Below are 20,572 nucleotides of genomic sequence, written 5' to 3'. Positions count from 1 at the left end.
ATAAAGTCATAGTCAAGTTGACCTTTGACTTTTTAGCTATAAATTGTCACCACTTTATCATTTTATCCTATCAGAAATTGTGTTTTGACATGTTTTGTGAGGTCACAGAGACTTTTAACCACCAAACTCTAATTAGTTTATTCTTGAGTCCAATGAACGTTTGTGCCAAATGTGAAGAAATTCCTTCAAGGTCTTCAAGTATATAAGTCTATTCATAAGAATGAGATGGACGCAAGGTGACAGTGATCTATGACAACCCAAATCTAATCAGTTCATTCTTGAGTCCAAATGGACATTTGTGCCAAATTTGAAGAAATTCTCTCAAGGCCTTCTTGAGATATTACATTCACTGAAATTAATCCGACAGACAAACGGTTGTAAAAAAACACAATGCCTCCGTCCACGGCTGTCCCCAGCACAGAGACATAAAGACAACGTTTAATAATTAACACACAAATAACTTCATGTTACAGGAGTTTTATTTAAGACAGAGCCAAACAGGCATTTGAATGACTTTCACTCTGAAAATATGCAGGCTGGTAATGAATAGACAAACATTTCTGTTTGAATTGTGCTTAAGAACAAATGAAATCATTTGTTATCTGTTTAACTTGTGTCCCTTTTAATATTCCTCTCCCTCCTCCTCTCCCTCACCCTCGATGGAGTCGACTCCGACCTCCTCATAATCTTTCTCCAGAGCCGCCATGTCCTCTCTGGCCTCAGAGAACTCTCCCTCCTCCATCCCCTCACCCACATACCAGTGAACAAAGGCACGCTTAGCGTACATCAGGTCAAACTTGTGGTCGAGCCGAGCCCAGGCCTCTGCAATAGCAGTGGTGTTGCTCAGCATGCACACAGCCCTCTGGACCTTGGCCAGGTCTCCACCAGGAACTACAGTGGGCGGCTGGTAGTTGATGCCCACCTTGAAACCAGTGGGGCACCAGTCCACAAACTGGATGGAGCGCTTGGTTTTAATGGTGGCAATGGCAGCATTGACATCTTTGGGCACCACATCACCACGATACAAAAGGCAGCAAGCCATGTATTTACCGTGGCGAGGGTCGCATTTCACCATCTGATTGGCCGGCTCAAAGCAGGCGTTGGTGATTTCGGACACTGAGAGCTGCTCATGGTAAGCCTTCTCAGCGGAGATGACAGGGGCGTAGGTGGCCAGAGGGAAGTGGATTCGGGGATATGGCACCAAGTTGGTCTGGAACTCTGTCAAATCGACATTGAGGGCGCCATCGAAACGAAGGGACGCGGTGATGGAGGACACGATCTGACTGATCAGCCTGTTCAGGTTGGTGTAAGTGGGACGCTCGATGTCGAGGTTCCTGCGGCAGATGTCGTAGATGGCCTCGTTGTCCACCATGAAGGCACAGTCAGAGTGCTCCAGGGTGGTGTGGGTGGTCAGGATGGAGTTGTAGGGCTCCACCACAGCCGTGGACACCTGGGGAGCTGGGTAGATGGAGAACTCCAGCTTGGACTTCTTGCCGTAATCGACGGACAGACGCTCCATCAGCAGGGAGGTGAAACCGGAACCGGTGCCGCCTCCGAAGCTGTGGAAAACCAGGAAGCCCTGAAGGCCAGTGCACTGGTCCGCCTGAGGACGCAGAGGCAAATATTTGAGATAACACACAGTGAATCAGTCTGATATCTTGAATCAACATTAGGAATATGAAGTTACCCACCAGTTTGCGGATCCTGTCCAGCACCAGGTCGATGATCTCTTTGCCGATGGTGTAGTGTCCACGGGCGTAGTTGTTGGCAGCGTCCTCCTTCCCGGTGATCAGCTGCTCGGGGTGGAACAGCTGGCGGTAGGTCCCAGTGCGCACCTCATCTGAGGAGACCGACTCAGTTAGAAATGAATTGAAGGTTTGATCACACACCTTTGACATGATGTCTTTATTATATTTTCCAGGTGAAGGACTGGAGGGGACCATGGCTGTCTGATCACGTGTGTGTATCGAGTCTTCCCTACTACTGGACCTCAGCCTAATATTTTGTGTACACATTTATGACAGTGTGCTCAAAGACCTTTTTTGGATTCAGTGATTCACAATTGTTGAAAAACCTGTTTTACTGACTGTTTTATACAGTAACTGACTGCTGACTCCTCCTCCTCCTCCTCACTTCTCTTAACTGGCCAGTCGGGTCTGCAAGTTTTCTGACAATCGTCCTGGCAAAACCAAGAAACATCACGGTCCGTTGCTGGCACCTTTTGGTCTTCATTATGGCTCAAAAGTGGACTTTTATAGAAAAGTTTGGACTCATTTTGGAGTGGAGCATCTGCAGATTAATTCCATACCCGATATATTATGATCCACTAAAGTTAGGCACGTTAAACAATAAATGTTCCTAATTTTTTGTTATCGTTGCCGTCACCTTGATTGTCAGGGAGCCAAGAGGGACAATTCTACCGGGTGCAGCTCTGCGGTCCACCTGAGACCCACTTTTGTTCTGCCCACTGCATGGCGTCATACCACACCTGCAGAGTTTCAGGAGCGCTTTGTGTGCTGGATTTTGGACACTTGTAGATTTTGAGGATTTGGACATTTTTCTTTGATATTTGCGCTTCTATCATAAGTAACTAAGTCTGTTCTAATTCATTTTTATTGCTGTTGCATAGTTGGTTGTGTTGTAACCTACAGACAAAGTTAATACTGTTGACACTGATTTATGGCTGTGTTTTGGTTATTAATGACACGTTCGAATTTACCGATGACAGTGGGCTCCAGATCCACAAAAACAGCCCTGGGGACGTGCTTTCCGGCTCCGGTCTCACTGAAGAAGGTGTTGAAGGAATCGTCTCCTCCGCCGATAGCTTTATCGCTGGGCATCTGTCCATCCGGCTGGATCCCATGTTCCAGGCAGTAAAGCTCCCAGCAGGCATTGCCAATCTGGACACCGGCCTGACCGACGTGGATGGAGATACACTCACGCTGCAGGGGGCAGAGGAAGATTTGGATTAAAGAAACTTGAATCTTGCAGTGCTGGAAAAGGACACAGATTAACCACAACCCCTGCTGCTAATTAAAATGGAGCATTTTTTTCAGAGCACCTTTAAATAGTCCTGCAGATCAGCACAACCTGTTTTACGTAATTCTCCCCTCCAAACGTGAAAAGCTTTTGTTATTACTGTCTATTATCTACGGTATCATGTCTGACTGAGGCTCAGTCTAGCATTTATTTTACAGGAGCCGAGCATTTTGTGCTGCGACACAAGACTGTCTAGGATTACTGTAGGGAGAGGATTATCTAAATAGGTCAGACACTATGCAGAGCACTGTCTCTTTAAAAAGCCACATTCTCACTGACATTATTAGCCATGGAATTTTTTTTTCTTTATTCGAGCGTATCAAACAGAGATATTGTAGGTGGCTTAGTTTTATGTAACACATAAAGGCTGTCAGGAGTATTTCTAATTCTACATAAAATAATATTCAAGACAAGGAGCATTGAATTGATGTCATATATATATTTATTTATGTAAAGGCTGTTATATAAAAGGACTAGAAAATCAGGGTGACTAACTGGTATGTTGATGTTAACCGAGTGGTCAAGCACAGTCTGCCTAAACTGGTTAAGACGAGTTATGTGGTAAGAGGATTAGGCATTTGTGCAGGAATGCATATAAAAAACTTTAGCATTTTCAATGGCCTGACAGCAAGAATATTCAAAATAAAACAATTTATACTCATTATAGGGTGCAGAATATACCGAGACAACAAAGTCTTTTGTAGAGAAATCTCCTGCACGACCCATTTGCCCCATCCTTTAATTTTAATTTACTACAATACAGTCAATAAACAATGAATCTGAGAATAAAAATGCTCAAAATTGCATCTAATCAAAACAGCACTTACCATGATGGCTTGTCGCTATTATGCAATGTAATGAGACAAGTCTGGAGAGTGTTTTTGTCTGAGGTGTGCGGCGTCTGTCTGAGGCGGATCTGCTGATGCTCTGCACTCCACACACACTCTGCCTCCTGAGGAGGACAGCTGAAGTGCACACATTTAAAAAACCCTCCTCCTCCGTCTGCAGCAGCTGAGCCACATCCACAACCACACAAACCAAATGACGCTGTGGTTCAGTTTTGACTTTGACCCCAAACCCTCATTTTGAGAATGTGTTAATGATTTGGTTCATGCTGTGCAGGCTACAGGTGCAAAAGTAAATAAATAAATTTAAAAAAACCAACAACTCTTAAATCAAAGGAGACAGACAGGTGAAACATAATTCATATTTGACCACCACTTTTGCTGGGACCAGGACTTAATTTTGCTTTTTAGTTATCATCATTCACCATTGGGCCTTTTTAAATTAAGGTTGTCACTTTCAGTGTGTTAAACTCCAGTTATCGGATATCCAAGAGATTAGAAGGCAGATATAATGTAAGTAGTTTGGCTAAAAATGTGGTGTTTTGGCCTCCCAAAAATCTGAAACACTATCAGGAAGGTGTGTGGAACCAAAAAAAAGGAAAAAAAAATATGATTAAAAACATTAAAAACATACTTTTTTTTATTTACAAACTCATAATGCTGAAATGGCAGCCTAAATCAAAATGATAAGACTGTAGCCAATGTCAAAATCAAAATTCTAAATTTGACTTTTTTTTTTCTTGTGGTTTATTATATTGTTATTTTGACTTCCCACCATCATTTCTGTTTTCATCATGTCTAAAAAAAAATAAATCATTATTTTGAATGTGAATGTTAAAATTCTATCCATATAAAGAAAAAAAACCTTGAGCATCTTATAATTTTTATTTTATTCTTGCTATATCGTAATTGTTTCTTTGTAACTCAGAGTTGGACTCTTGAGTTGTTCTTTTGTCAGGTGTGAATAACTCATAAAGCTTACTGTCTTAAATTTGACTGATGCAAAATTGTACTTTCTTAAATTTTGATTTTTAAAGTCCCAATAGATACGCTACTGTTATGTTTACGCACGCGCCCCTTCCCACCTGCCGCGTTACGGCCTCGTGCTGCCTTCAGGCTCACAACCATTTCGTAACTTTAAGACACTCAAAGCACATAAATGAAAGACATGAAAATTAAAAAATGTAACTCTCATGCTCGGCAAGATGATAATGCGCAGCGTTTATGTGATGATAAGAGATCATGCGTTTATCACAGCAGCGCACGGTCAATAATTTGTGCATTTAATGTTATCATGTACTTTTTGTTAGTTTTTGTACTGTTGATACACAAGATTACGAGCTTACAAAGAAACACGTAAAGTCGCAGCAGAAGTCCGGTTACTGGCGTCAGCTGGAGTTACAGAGCTCGTTCAAAACTCAAAGCAAATATGTTTTCATGTTGGAGAAACCTTAAAATATCTCGCGCTATTATTTGCAGCGGGACTGCACGTGCAGCTTTGACTCTCTGCAGCGACACGCGAGCTCTGCGCGTGAATCCCAGCAGAAAGTGTTCAGGGAAACGGTTCAATGTGCCACCGAGCGCCGAGTTTGTGGCCAGAGTGTCGGGGATCCCCACCATGGCCAAGCTGCCTTTCCAGGAGACGCCGGACGGGCTCGATGCGGCGTTTGTCGGCGTCCCGATTGACACCGGGACCTCGAACCGACCCGGTGCAAGGTGGTGTTTTTCTCTGTAGCTGCCTGCGGCTGCTGGTCACGAGTACGCTGCATGCATGCCAGGATCAGATTATAACTGCGTTTTATTGCAAGCCCCATTGATAGTCTTGTAACAGTAATGTCATTTTAACTAGATGACTTCAGGGTGTAAATTCAAATTTTGTTCAGAAGGAGAATAATTCAGTCATATTCTCAACTTTTTAGAGTTTCATAGTTGGGAATATAACAACAACACACACGGACATACATTGAGATAGGTGGATAGATAGATGAATATAGATACACTGTACACTTATTATAGAAATGGATTGTAATTGCTGAAAATAGCCTATGAAATGAAACTTGAATATACGGATTGAAAGTTATATTATATGGAATAAACCTTGAATATATGTATTGAAACTTGTTTAATATATAGAATGAGAGATGATAAGATAATATAATCCTTTATTAGCCCCACAATGGGGAAATTTGGATTTTTATGGAGGGAAACTTAAATATACTTGTGTAATTAGATTATAGAGAATGAAAGTTTTCATATATGGAAAGAAACTTGAAAATATGCAATGAAAGTTGGAATCCATTGAATTAAAGTTTGGTTATATGGAATGAAACTTGAATAATTGAAATTTAAGTTACAATATTTAGAATGAAAGTTGAGTATATAGAATATAAGCTGGCTATATGGAATCAAACTTAAATATATGAAATGAAAGTTGATGTGTATGTGAAATGAAACCTAACTGTATGCAACAGAGGTTAGAATATTTAGAATGATGGCTGAATATAGAGAATGAGAGATGAATATATGGTATGAAATTTGAATATATGGAATTAAACATGAATGTATGCAATGAAAGTTGGAATATATAGAATGAAAGTTTGAATATATGGAAGACTGTCAGAATATATTAAATAAAAGTCAAAATACATGAAATACATATATTGTAGTTTGATACATGGAATGAAACTTGAGAAAATTAAATGACATCTGACGTAATCAAAAACCCAAAGATTTTCAGTGCATTAAAATCTATGTCAAAGAAAAGCATCAAAATATCATTTTAGAAGAATGAAGTCAGCAAATGTTTGTTTTTTCTTGCTTTGAAAATGACTAAAATGATTATTTGATAATCAGACTAGTTGCCAGTTAATTTTATGTCCATACACTGAGTGATTTATGGTTGTGACTGAAAACATATCCTTGTCAAATGCAGTGTCAATAGAGGTGTCATGAAATTGAAATACTCAATTAAAGTACAAGTACTTCAACAAATGTGCTACACTTGAGTGAATGTATTTTGTTGATAACTACAGTCCAAAATGGTGCCGTTTGCTTCACAGCGTTGACATTAAACCCCAAATCTTCTCTCCACCGCTGCAGGTTTGGCCCCAGGCAGATCAGAGTGGAATCTGCCCTGTTGAGATCTTACAACAGCGGCACAAGGGCGGCACCGTACGAGTCCCTCATGGTGGCGGACATCGGGGACGTCAATGTGAACGTGTATGACCTGAAGGACACCTGCAAACGCATCAGAGAGGCCTACAGGAAGATCCTGGCTGCCGGCTGTATTCCTCTGACTATGGGTAAGACTGACAAGAGGAGTATTTACAAAATGTTCCACCTTCTTATCAAAGCTCTGCAGCGTTTGTATTATTATTAGCATTTTAGTGGCCTCATAAACTGCAATTTATGTTTGATCAAAGGTCCTTGAAGTCTTTGCTCTCTGCAGGTGGCGATCACACAATCGCATATCCAATCCTGCAAGCTGTCGCTGAGAAGTAAGTGTTTCAGCTAAGTGTAAGTGTTTCGATTCCACGGGCTGAACATGATTTTATATTTTCAGAATACTATTATTTAACTTGATAAATATGGATATAACTTCTTGTTTCCACATTGAGAAAATGCATAAAGGCTCTAATCTAGAATCTATTGATTCCTTCTTTATTTTATTTAGTTATCTTTATTTTGAACATTCCAAATACAATTGGAGAACAAACTAAAATATAACCAAGAAAAACAACAGAATGCCCATCGGACGTATTCAGTAAACAAATTTCATGTCTGAAAAATAGTTGGAGGAACTGAGCACTTTTCAAATCCTACCCCCTTTTTTCAGTTTTATATAAAAAAAAGTTTCTTTCTGCCCCAATATTCACCACATACACCTCGATCTCCTCAAGGTAAATCTGAATAAACAGACACACATCACAGAACAAAGAAACACATCAATACAATATTAATCATTTAATCTATGAAAAGTTAAAAAAAAAAAAAAAATGCCCATCACAAGTTGTGAGAGCTCGCGGTGAGATCTTTAGATGACAAACAGTCCAAAACCCAAAGATGTTTTTATTTTAAAGATAATTTTAAAAGATATCAGAGCAGTAAACCTTCACAATAAAGAAGCTGGAAGCATCTAATCAGGTGCTGCCCCGTTAAGACTGTCTGCCTGCCCAGCGAGTTTGACCTGTTTGACGGGTAAACTGGATTTGCGCGGTTTTACTCAGTTGTGCTGTGATTGGTCGGTTTTATCTTTTAAACTGAACTACAAACAGAAATGTAAAACGCTTCAGTGTTAGTAATTGAAGTAGGTACGAGTAGTGGAGACGAAAGTGGTAAATTAAAGCAATGCCAAAGCTTGTACTTCATGCCACCCCTGCACGAGGCTGTGTCCCACTTTGGCCCCCCGGGTAAAAAAAAGTGTGTGCACGCCGCTGCTTTGTGCATGACTTGTAGATTGTTTGTAGTTGTTTACATAAATTATTCTTTGTGCCTCACTCAGTGTCTTCTGTATTCATTTATCAGGCATGGCCCAGTGGGTCTGATCCATGTGGACGCTCATGCGGACACCAGTGACGTGGTGTTGGGGGAGAAGATTGGACACGGGACCCCGTTCAGACGCTGTGTGGAGGAGGGGCTGCTGGACTGCAAGAGAGTGGTCCAGATCGGCCTGCGTGGTACCGGTTACTCTGCAGATTCATACGAATGGAGCCGGGCACAGGTACCTCTGCTGCAGTACTGGAGGTCTTGTATATAACACAAGGGAAGACAAATGCAAACATTCTGGTTTTTAATGCATCCACAGTGATAGCAAGCAGTGTCTTAGTTATTGTGTAGTTATTTAACGCTTTGAACCCTGGAGCTGCGTCACTTTAAACCTGAGGAAACTGGTGCAACATGGGGGGGGCTATTTCTAACCTGGTTAGAAATAGTCCTAAAATTTGCATAAATTAATAGATTTAGAAAATTATACAATAAAATAAAAACTAGGGAAAATGTTTAGGGAAAAAAGGAAAAAAGCTTGGGAAAAATATGTTTATAATGATCATAATTACATATTTAAAATTATGTTAAAACATTATTATAATATTCTGAAGAACTCCCACACACAGTTTCTATTTCTTTTTCATTTCCTATGTTTGAATTTTTTTTTTTTTTTTTTTAAAGAAATTTTCAGGTAATAATCTTGTACTTTTACTAATTCCTCACTAATTTTCGGGTAATTTCTTCTTTTGTTGCTAATTTCCTTCCTCCCATGTTTTTGAAAGCTATCCAGCTGATTTTTTTAAAGATTATTTTTAGGTGTTTTAGTCTGTATTAGTAAAGACAGATTATAACTTGAAAGGGGAGAGAGAGAGAAGGGATGACATGCAGCAAAGCGGGAGTCAAACCGAGGCTGCTGCAGCACGGACACTGCCTTCATCCATGGGGCACCTGCTCTGTCCACTCAGCCTGTCTGTTTTGTGCTCACTTGTTTTGGAAAAATGACTGTTGGACAGTAATAATTTTGCATGTTGTAATCGTTGAAGCCTAAAAAGCAGCGATTGTCTTTGATGTGTTTGTTGTGCAGGGTTTCCGGGTGGTACAAGTGGAGGAGTGTTGGTTTAAATCTCTTGCGCCTCTGATGGCTGAGGTCAGAGCTCAGATGGGCAGCGGTCCAGTGTATCTCAGTTTCGACATCGATGCTCTTGACCCGGGTTTCGCCCCTGGAACCGGCACACCAGAGATAGCAGGACTTACACCCATACAGGTAAACATGCTGAAACAGACCCTAAACTGTCCTCTGTGACTTTAAAACAGGAGCTTCTTATTTTAAGTGAGTTTTATCTTCTCAGCAGTATGAATATATTTCTGTTATCTCGGTTGGATTTAGGGAGTTGAGATTATTCGGGGCTGCCGGGGTCTAAACCTGGTTGGATGTGATCTGGTGGAGGTATCTCCTCCCTACGACACCACAGGTACTTTTCATGCTTTATTTTTTCATTAAATTATTATTATTATTGTTTTTAAGCCATTTTCATTTATATATTTTTCTTTAACAGGGAACACTGCACTGACTGGTGCCAACCTCCTTTTTGAAATGTTGTGCGTCCTCCCAAAAATTAAATACTACTGATCAGTACTGATCGCATAGAACAGTTCAGGCAGTTTGATTATGATGAATACAGACACCAAATAAGCAGACTGTCCTGCTAAATAAACCAATAAGGAAGGCAAATTACCCATCAGTGCAATTTTATGTTTTTTTTTGTTGTTTTATTAAAACTGTTGAGATGATGAATGATGTCTTGATATATCCATGCAAAATATTCATCCTATCAGTCAAGCTGCATACTCTTCAAAATGATAATCTCAGGTCTGTAAGAGAAAAGATTATATCATATATAACACACAGTACCAACAAAATTATATTAATGACAATTTTACAGCTCATGTTGATGAAATAAATGAATAAATCAAGCAAACACTAAGTTTGACTTCACTTTAATGTATCACGTCACATTATTCTATATTATACAATGCCATCTGGAAAACATTCAGAACCCAAAATGCCTTTTATAATATATGACCTGTTTCGTATATTTTCTTCATATATAAAGCACATACATATAAATTAATCCAGTAACAATTTTGAATTTTTGAATGTATGAATAACACTGTGGAGCTGTTTATGCTGTGGTTTCAACATATTTGACACAGAGTTTTCACACCTTCCTGAACATTAAATTCAAGGACTTTTCAAGGGCTTTCTAGGCCTTAAGTAGGACCCAGCATGGCATACTTTGAGACATGCATCAGGTTGAATTGCTGTTACAGCAGTAATAGTATCAGGCTGTTCAGAAGCTCACAGACAAAAAAATTCTATTGTTGCACAAAATATATAAATTTAGGCACTTCAGACCTTGAATGCGATGTGATGAGATTGACTCTTGCATCACATGGTAATTTTCTCTGACTTATCATGTGTGAACAGATGTAAGTAAATTAAAAAAATAAATCATAAATAAAAAAAATAATTAAATTAAAAAAAAAAATTAAGTAGTAGTAATAATAATAGTAATAGCTTAGGGCTCTCAGACCTTCTCACTGACCAGCATTCGAGACATGAAAAGCTTTGTTTGCAAAAATGTGCTTTTTCATATCTTTAGCCTACAAAGCACAAGCACAACGATACAGAAAAAATGAGTTAGGTTATGTTTCAATAACGCCAAATGCATAAAGGTCAGTGCACAGAAAAGAGAGAATAATTAATTCAAACCACTTTATTTACTCAAGCTCCTTCTGTTATGTCGATGTTAATCGTTAATCGTCTCTGACTGCCACAGAGTCAAATATGTGGAGTCTGAATAAGCAAACCTGTCAGCTATGAAGTTGTACAGATAAATGACGGACATGTGTGTTATAAATTCAATTATTCAGTTATGAAAATGTCAAATTTTAACACCTGGTGACCTGAAAGTTCATTGAGGACTGAAAGTATTTAAATTATTTTATGGTTATGAGTCAGTGTGCATGCATTTTCGTCTCATTGACGCTGATTTCCAGTAGCCTTGCACCTTGTTGTAACTTTCAAATGCAATGTTTAATTCATGCACAATGTTTATCAGACTGACTGCGAACAACACAGCTGATATGTAGTTGATACATCATGGAAAAACTTCACTTTGCCACTGATGACTGTAAGTTTAGATGAGGTGTCTGGGTTACCAAGGTGACTCGTTGCCCGCCTTCCTATCTATAAAGAAACACACGTCAACCCTTTCAACTCATATTGAGGACAAGGCCGCTGAATAAATCTGGGTGATTTACAGAGTCTCCGTCTCCTGCACCACCTCCTTCCTGACAGAGTCAATGTGGACGCAGCTGAAGGACCATTCAGAGGTGATCTTTCTATCAGGTACGGTCTCGTTTGGTTGACATGTTGTTGACATGCTGGTTAAAGTGCACAGTTTACTGCTGTCAGTCCCTCTGGCTCAGGCTGTTCAAGAACCACGACCACAACTAAGGCTGGATGTCATCAGTATAAAAACAAAAAAAAAATGTCTTTACTGCATAAGACCAAGCTGTTTGGTAGAACAAATATCAATATGAAGAAAAATCCTCCACATTAAAAAAAAAACACTAACCACAATTGATTTGGTAATACTGATGAATATGTCAAGAACCAATGTATTTGTTTTTATCACCAACAAATTCATGTAAAATCATTTTAATATTTCTCAATGCGGGGTCAATTTTAAAGGCTTTGTATAAAGTACTGCTCAGTGGATTTATTGTATAGTATTGCATCATATAGTATAGGCCTTTCGTGTTATTTTTATGTAAACAGTAGTGACTGAGTGTCATTTAAAAACTGAAGAATACAAAGTATATTTGCATCTCAGAGATTTGGTGCATTCATGTATAAAGTCTGGCCCTGGGGCCAATTGTGGCCCTCAGATTGTTTTTAAATGACCCTTGGCTTTTTTATTTTTTTGATAACACAATGATTCTTATTTTCCGTTGATTATAAAATAGTGAAAACAGTAATGAATCGTACATACTATGTCAACCAACAGATGCTGCTAAATCCTACACACTGTACCTTTAAATGGTGTGGAGTGAAATATAAAGTACTAGCAGAATACTGAAATACTCAAATAAAAAAAAGAAAGTATGCAAACTTGGTACTTCAATAAAGTGCTTCAGTAACATTAATGTAGCCTACTTAGTTACATTCCACCTTATGGTGAAGAAGGTAAATATGGTGAAAACCACCAATAGCATGCTTACTATGCTGCTGGTTAAACTAACATTATTAAAATGTATTTATTTATTAAAAGCTGTATTTAACAATGTATAAAGTACATGTACAAAGTATGCCAGATAATCGAGAACACAAGCATACAAATAACAAAAAAGCAGCATTTTTTAGCATCTTTTATTTATTTCTTTTATTGATTTACGCATTGCATTGATATTATGATTGTGTATCATTATCATTTACTATTTTCTGTGTAGAATGTCAATTATCTGTGCTAAGCTAGTATTTATGTCAGCTCATTAGTAACAAACGTTTATGTTTTATTCAACAAACATTTAAACCGTTTTTCATAACTAAAGTAAAGTCCAGCCACCCGTTTTAATTGCGTGGTTTATTGTTTATTTTGTTATGTTATGTTGAGTATTAACTCAACATAACAGCAGAGTCGCAGCGCTCTTAAACGGACCAATCAGAGCCGACGGCGACGTAAACAAGGAAATGACTAATTCAGCCGCGCGCAGATACGACAAATGAAACGCCAACTTTTAGATATTTGTTCACGAAAAAGGGGCAGTTTAACTTTTACAAACGAGTGGAAACATTGCGCGCATTTTAGGACACCGACTGACTCACGTGGTAAGATGTTTGTGAACGCGCAGAGCCGAAGTTTATCATTTAACGTGAGCGTGCAGGGCTGATTACACACCTGCTAACCGTGCTGCCTGTCGCACCTGGCCTTACTCTAACCTTACCTGTGAATATTTGGCTAATATCATAGCTGTGCTGTTTACAGTGTTTGGCTAGCCCCATTAAATGATTAATTTTTTGTTCAACTTAAACCTGATCATAATATCAGAAGTACACTGCTTACAATTAATAATAAGAAAAAATACCAAAAGACGATCTAATGGATGACAAGATGATTTAAAATCAAAAAGCAAAAAAAATGTTTACAAATTTAAATAAATTGTGTAAATGTCAAAAAAAATGTTTACAAATTTAAATAAATTGTGTAAACATGTACATGTTTAAAACATGTATCAAAGACTAGCATATCAAAAGTGCAGGAAAATTCTTATAATAATTTGTTTTTACAGTATCTTATGACCAATTTTTTTATCCAAGCAAAAAACCAAAATTGTCTTATAACACCTCCAGCTCTCTTTGTTTTATGCAAAAACACTATTGTGTCATTTGTGGCTCGTCAATGTGATTTTTTGTTTGTTTAATGTTTTCTCTAGTTTTAATAGGCAAAGATAGGTGATTTTATCTGTCCAATACAGTAACACAGTGGCTATTTCACGCACTCCAATTTAATTTTGTTAACAGTCTCGTTAATTTCTTGATAAGCCTTTTTTTTTTGAAGAACCTGAGAGGGAGAACGAGTCCAAAGACTCAAGGACGAACACAATGGGCGAATATTCAGGTAAGCACAGTTTATTTTTTTGCATCATATGAATACAGAGTATATCTTTAAATTCTGTTTTGTTGAATTTCAAGTTGTGTATTTTACTTTTCTTTAGATTAGGATCTCCCTTTAGATCTCCCTTTGTGGAGCAGTGGCCTCCTCGTTGTGAATGACACGGTGAGCTGGAGAGAGGATTTTAAAGCACGCAGGTTCATTGCGGATGTCAAGAGAAAGCCGGAACAAAAAGAGTACGAATCTTTTGCTTTTGTCTCTTCTGACAAATTAAATCACATCTTTCAACAGTTTCAGCTCATGTATTAACAACATTATTTTAATCTTCACTTTTCAGCAAATCAAACATGAACTGTCAGCTTTACCAAAGAAGGATTACTCCCAAAATGACTTCTCTGTGGTCATCACGTTGTCTCATGGTACTGAGGTAAGAGTTTATGTTATTCTCCTTAAAACAATCTATAATGATTGCAATAAAGGGAGCAACTCACCATAAAAGCTGTTACACCATCATGGTTATCTCATTTCAATCTTGGTGATTGAAAAATGTATAAGTAAAAAGTCTGTATTACAAACTTGAGACAGGTAGTTTGAAAGAAATGGGTGTTTATCAGGCAGGAAAATTCAAACAAGACTATTAAGTTTCATAATGAGAAGGATCTCATTTTGTTGTGGCATTTGTATTTGTCTTCAAGGTAAAAGAGAAAGACATCATGAAGTGTCCCTCTCTAATTGCTCTTTTAGTTTGATGCTTGAGTCGGTCTTTTGTATCCAATAAATAGAGAAGTCATTTTAGTCTTCATGGTAATGTCGCGTTTATCTCCAGCAGAGGGCACTTACTGCTCATGTTTGCCATATTTAGCAAGAGATATCTCATCTCTTTTTTTTTCAAGATTTTTTTTGGCATTTCCTGGACATTTGACAGTGAAGAGTCTGACAGGAAATGAGGGAGAGAGAGACATGTAATAAAAGTCCACAGCTGGAATCAAACTGGTGACGTTGCAGTTATGTGGAAGTGCATTCCTGAGAAAGATCTCTAAATGACGTTTCCAACAGCTGTTTTATTTTCTACCAAAATTAAGAGTCTGAGTCTTTTTATGACCATGAGCCTTCCATTAAAAAAAAGCATTTAACCCTTTGAAACCTGAGCAAATTGGCTTGATTTCTTTCTGAAACACGAGAAGTTTCAAGTTATGAGTTACAGTAAAATTCCTGGAATTAAAAAAAAAGACTACAAAGGTTAAAAAAAGACAAATAAATAAAATGGTTATTAAGAATTATAATAAATATAAATGTGTTTTTTTTTGGACAATTTCCCCTACTTTTTAAAAACTATTAGCTTTTAATAATTTCTCTAGTTTTTAAAACTAATTTTCAGGTCATTTTCTTGTCACCTTTTTCTATTTTCTTGAAGTTTATGGGACATTTCTTGCCAAGTTAATCATTGCCTCCCCCCATGTTTTCTCAAAAAAATCAAACCAATTTGCTAAGGCTTAATTGCCATTAATTTATGAAGTAAAGTACTGAATGGAGTGTAACCATGCTTTCTTAAGTCCTGTTTTGGTAAGTCTCCATCCCTCTATTAAATGGAGCAGTTTGATCAAATGTCAGTGTCTGTGTGCAGAGAAGAAGCCAACATAAAGTGGACTTTGTTCTCTGACACATAATAAAATCCTACAAGAGCTCGCGCTGACCTTTTCAGAGTTCAGATCCAGATGAGTTGTAAGTCTAAATGTGCTGTGTGTTTACACAGTCACCTCCGTGGCACTGTGGATGATGTGATCCCAAACTGCTTCAACGGTGCAAACCCAAATTATCCTTCATCCAGGCGAGTGAAGGGGGCAGCTAATAATGAACAGTGTTAAACAGCTAATCCTACTTACATTTAAATATTGTGCATGCACTAAAGCTGTCCTCTCTTAGTTTGTCCTTGAGGTGAAAGAAACGACCAGATGCACGTCATTTTGAAGTAATCCAGCAGTCTGAGCATGTCCGGTGAACTGGACGCCAGAGCCGAGCGACATTCTGGTGTCGAATTTTTCCGGTGTGTGTTTGAATGTGTGTATGCACACATTTCATTCATGCATCTGCGTTTATTTTAGTGAATGATGGCACAGTCTTTTGGATGCAAGTCACCGCTATAGATAGACTCGACTTGCTATGTAAGTGTTCCTCATGCTTCTTTGAGCTTGTGACAAAAGTAGAGTGACGCCCACTCGGGCGTCTGATACGTTGATGCAGACACCAATGACCTGCTGAAATGTTTCTGATGGCGACTTTCTCTCATTTGAATCCTCTTGACCCCTTAGTGATTTTAATTTTACTAATCTGACTAATCTTTTACACATCTGATTATTGACTTGACTCATCTCGGGGTTAATTGTGATAATCATTGTTCCCTTTTTGTTTAGTTTCCTCTGTGAAGTTTAAAACAATAAGGCATGACAATACTCAGTTTCACTTCAGGGAATAAGTCAAATTCTGTGAGAGAGTTGCAATCCATGCATCAGTTTACTTACTTGTGGCCGTGCATTTACTGAAAGACTCTCGTGTGTCTGTAAGTAGAATTGGAGACTTTCATAAATGAGCTTTTAGGGGTAGATGTTTTAAAAAAAAAAATTACTGACTGAAAATTTGTTAATGGTTATAAAGGATCTAAGCAGCCATGCTTGCTGTTTGACTGCTTTTCTTTTGTTGTCATATCTCTTATTATTATTATTTTTTTCTTCGCTTAAAGTGTTTATGCAGCGAAAACCATATGAACAAATGTCACAAAACTGGCAATTGGGCTACAAATTCCAACCACCACTTAAGGACAAATGTGACACTTGTTGCCTCAAAGTAGGTGCTGTAACAGTCAACTTCGTTTTAGTGGGAAAGGGGTTTATGTGATTCTCTAGGGATACAAAAGTCCAGGTTTTGAATCCCCGGGATACAAGTCCTACGTGCCAAAAGTGAAGCATGTATGTGGTATGTTTTCCAATGGACATTGATGTCATATAAAGTTGAATACGACTATCTACTTGGACCTTGTTCTTTGCCGCTTGCAGCTTTATTTTTTGTTTTTTATTCTTGCTCTCTGTCTAATACAGTTTCTATCCATTTTTAAGAGCAGCTATTAACAAGATGTTCAATTTCCAGTCTGCAAAGAGATTTAAAAGAAACATTCTTGCTAACTCTCTTTAATGAACTGCTCCAGTTAACAAAATGTGATATTGTAGAATTATGTGGTGAAAATGAAAGCGGGAGCAAGGAAAGATATGACCCACATATGAGAGCTGAATGAAAGGAAGTGGGGAAAAAAGCTGTGTGTTTTCTTCTAGTATAACTCAATGTGTATCAGAGTCCAAGGGCGTTGACCCGCCTGAGAGCGGAAGCATTTTATATTCTCTGGCTGATCCATCGCTCATTATCACAGCTGTTTTCTGCAGCTGCAGCTCCAGTTGGCAACACAAACTGTCCTGCAGATTCTCTAATGTAACACACAGAGCTGGTCAGTGCTGGAGAGAGACGTCAGACGTCTTCACCACCGAACCTCATGGCTGCATCTAATAATGTGTGCAAAGTGCAAACACAGCAACAAAACTGGGAGTTGATCAGATGTGGCTTGTGCTCGCAGACCGCTCCTAAACTTAACTTTATGAAGGACCGTCCCCGCTGGATGAAGTTGTCTCTCAGTAGTGACATTAGGCTGTTTAATAAGCTTCACTTTAATATCTGCATTTGGATGCTTCTGTAGTTTATTCAGATCTCTTCCCCGGCGTAAATCCCAGCTCTTCAGCCGCGTTAAGCCAGAGAGAAATTAGATATGATTTTTTTATTTTTATCATTAATTAATTATTCTCTGTGCATAGATACTGTCCACATGCTGGTAAAACAGTTGTGTGTTTTACTGGACTATAAACTCAGACACCCAAAGATGGTGTTTATGAGTCACAGAGGACTTCGAAGTAGTCGAGGATTGCGAAGTATCCTTAACATTTTGTTGAATGGTACATTGGTTTTGGGACCTATAATAATGGGTTGAGACAGTTTTGACTAAACATGTTTGACACAATTTTTCCAGTACTTTTCTGCTGACGGGAGGCAAGGGAGGAGTCCCCAAATCACACCACTGTGGTCAGTGAGATGCTTTCAGTATGTATTCACAGTCAAAGACCAGAAATGATCCCTCTCCTGTATTCAAGAGGACTCTAGAGAGCTTCATAAGAAATGTCTGCTCTGAGGAGTGCAGTTTATTTGGGATTCAGTCTCTTAGATAAAGCCTGTGGTGTTTATATATGTGGTGGTCTTGAGTATCTTACAAACAAAAAAGCTCAAAAATCAAATAACAAAAATATTGCAACTGCCTTTTATGGCTTTATTGCACATTTTTAAAAGACAATTCATCAGACAACAAACAAAAAAGTTAAAAGTAAAAAAGAGTACATTTAAAAGAGGTGGCAGCAATTTTAATTCGATTGCATCTGCTGAGTGCATAGAAAAATACTTAAGAGATACTAATAAATAAATTTAATATTAATAATAATAAAGACACATCAGATAAATAATAAAGGGCTCATCACACAAATCAATCAATAGTGCAGCTTTGTGTATTATTTGCGTATTATCTCTGTATTTTTAATGGGATGGTACCTAATACAATACTCAAGAGTTCAAACGGCTTCCTTAAATAAGAAATGTTGTGACTTTCTCCTAAATTGCCTCCTACAACATTTTCAACATTTTCAACACTTGAATCAAATTTTTGTGCATAATTTACTCACTTCCTGTTTGCACATTTCCTCCTGCATTTAGCACTGTACCATAGACTGAATTTTGATATAATTTTGGTGTTATGAAGAGCCTCATGTTTATTTTCGGGGCGAATTCTTTTCAAGATTTTGTTTGTCATGTTAAGAATCTCAACCTTTTTGGCTGATGATACTCTGACATAAACAATTTGCAGTCTTTTGTCACCCTTTCTACCAGTTGTGACCAGCTCAGCATAGAAATCTTTCCTCAAGTGAGTGAAGATTTAATATTACCCATTTATTCACTAGCAAAGGCAAAAATGAGGAGAAAATCTGAAAAAAACACAAAGATATGCTTTTATTTTTTTTATTAATCATCCTGGGACCCCAAAGATTAGTTTTCCCAACCTTTGCAGAGGTCCCAACCTCCACTGCTCTGCTTTGGGCCTGTGGGCTTTCTGTCTCTTTATCTAAAGTTGTATGCTTCCCCTTTTCATGTCTGCAGAGTCTCTATTTTACATTTGCAACCTTATTTGAAATACAGTTATTCAAAATATTGCCCATCTCTGAACAATTGTGATGTTAAAACTAGAAACCTCCAGTGAAAATACATCGAGAATGGACTTAAAGCATAACTACTAGACACAAGACGTGTCCTACTAATTTTATTGTTTGCAAATAAACTAATTCTGGATTTTTTATGGGAATGATTACATGACATTAACGCAGGCATGGACTTTTCCAGTCTTTCCGTCATCTCTGCATAATTTTTGATAAATGTGTGCTCTTCTGTCTATTTTGCAAGTGTTGGTGCTGCTTTCTGTGGTTGGCTTTGGACAGAGGTGGCATGTGGCCTCAAGTCACTGATTGGAACAAGAAAATCAACTCATCCATCTGTAAACTCTCCTCTACTGCCACTCTGCGAGCTAGCCAGGCCGAGGTTTTCTGTGTAAACAGAAAGCATAGAGGAGAAGCTGGGCAGCAGCTGAGCCAGCGTCTTTCTAGCCAACATACAGGCGTTGGGAAAATAAACTCTGTGCTGCATCAGTTTTCGATAGAATATAAGGAACTGTAATATCCTTTGATTCACTGAAACTTGCCTAAATCCTGCACAGAGTTTTCAGCCCGCTGACTTCTTTTTTCTCCTCTTTACGGTAAAAGAGGAATGGTGTGACAGTGGGAATGTGAGGTGCTGTCCTGTTCCTGCTGCGGATCATTGCTATTCGCCGTTCAGTGGTGGCTGCAAAGCGGAGCCAATGAACAGCATGCACCATGAGCGACCATGCGGCCGTCTTGTTGAGGTCGGGATGTTCAGACTGTAACATCATTCCACAACCAGAAACCGTAGATTACCAGAACCATCCGGAAACATGGACAATTACAAAGCAGGAGGAGGACGCAAAGAGGACTAAATTACAAGTTTAGTTAAAAGAGTTGAAGGATCACATTTCACTGGAGTTTTACTGTGTAATAATAAAAATAATTTTCATGTGACAAAAACGATTGAGCAGTGTAGTTTTAAGATTTTTTAACTTGTTAATTCTTTTGTTTTTTGTGGAAAAAAAAACCCATATAAGACTATTATTATTATTCAGTATTTTATTTGGTCCTTTGGTATGTCTTACAACATGTCTTGAGTCAACCTTTAATCTTTAGATCGTACCTTTAGTAATCTAATTAGGTTGTATAAATACAACTCTCACTAGTGTCACATTCATAACATACCAAACAACTTGATAAGCCCGTTCTGTTCATCTCGCTTTTAGCCTATTTTGGAGAGTAAATGAGAAGA

At 38.3% G+C, this 20,572-nt stretch overlaps 2 protein-coding genes and 1 long non-coding RNA gene across 3 annotated transcripts; 2 read left to right on the top strand and 1 right to left on the bottom strand.

Annotated features, from left to right (window-relative positions):
• Positions 1 to 515: 515 nt before the first annotated feature.
• On the bottom strand, positions 516 to 3,950 carry LOC121947127 (tubulin alpha chain). Its single transcript, XM_042492038.1, has 4 exons — positions 3,867 to 3,950; positions 2,720 to 2,942; positions 1,692 to 1,840; positions 516 to 1,603 (listed from the first exon to the last, which is right to left on the bottom strand). The coding sequence occupies exons 1-4, from the start codon at positions 3,867 to 3,869 to the stop codon at positions 623 to 625; spliced, it is 1,356 nt and encodes a 451-aa protein (XP_042347972.1). The 5' UTR covers positions 3,870 to 3,950; the 3' UTR covers positions 516 to 622.
• A 1,308-nt stretch (positions 3,951 to 5,258) lies between these two features.
• On the top strand, positions 5,259 to 10,336 carry agmat (agmatine ureohydrolase (agmatinase)). Its single transcript, XM_042491786.1, has 7 exons — positions 5,259 to 5,600; positions 6,984 to 7,186; positions 7,333 to 7,381; positions 8,409 to 8,604; positions 9,454 to 9,633; positions 9,757 to 9,841; positions 9,926 to 10,336. Exons 1-7 carry the CDS (start codon positions 5,314 to 5,316, stop codon positions 9,997 to 9,999), a joined length of 1,074 nt encoding a protein of 357 aa, XP_042347720.1. The 5' UTR covers positions 5,259 to 5,313; the 3' UTR covers positions 10,000 to 10,336.
• A 2,801-nt stretch (positions 10,337 to 13,137) lies between these two features.
• LOC121946946 lies at positions 13,138 to 14,268 on the top strand. The gene is made up of 3 exons (XR_006106049.1): positions 13,138 to 13,263; positions 13,978 to 14,053; positions 14,151 to 14,268. It is a non-coding gene; the product is annotated as an uncharacterized LOC121946946 (long non-coding RNA).
• Positions 14,269 to 20,572: the final 6,304 nt, after the last annotated feature.

Source organism: Plectropomus leopardus, chromosome 8 (genome assembly GCF_008729295.1).
Source record: "Plectropomus leopardus isolate mb chromosome 8, YSFRI_Pleo_2.0, whole genome shotgun sequence".
NCBI classification, from domain to species: Eukaryota; Metazoa; Chordata; class Actinopteri; order Perciformes; family Serranidae; genus Plectropomus; species Plectropomus leopardus.
The sequence above is the reverse complement of the archived record's forward strand: the minus strand, read 5'-3'. Positions and strand labels throughout refer to the sequence as shown.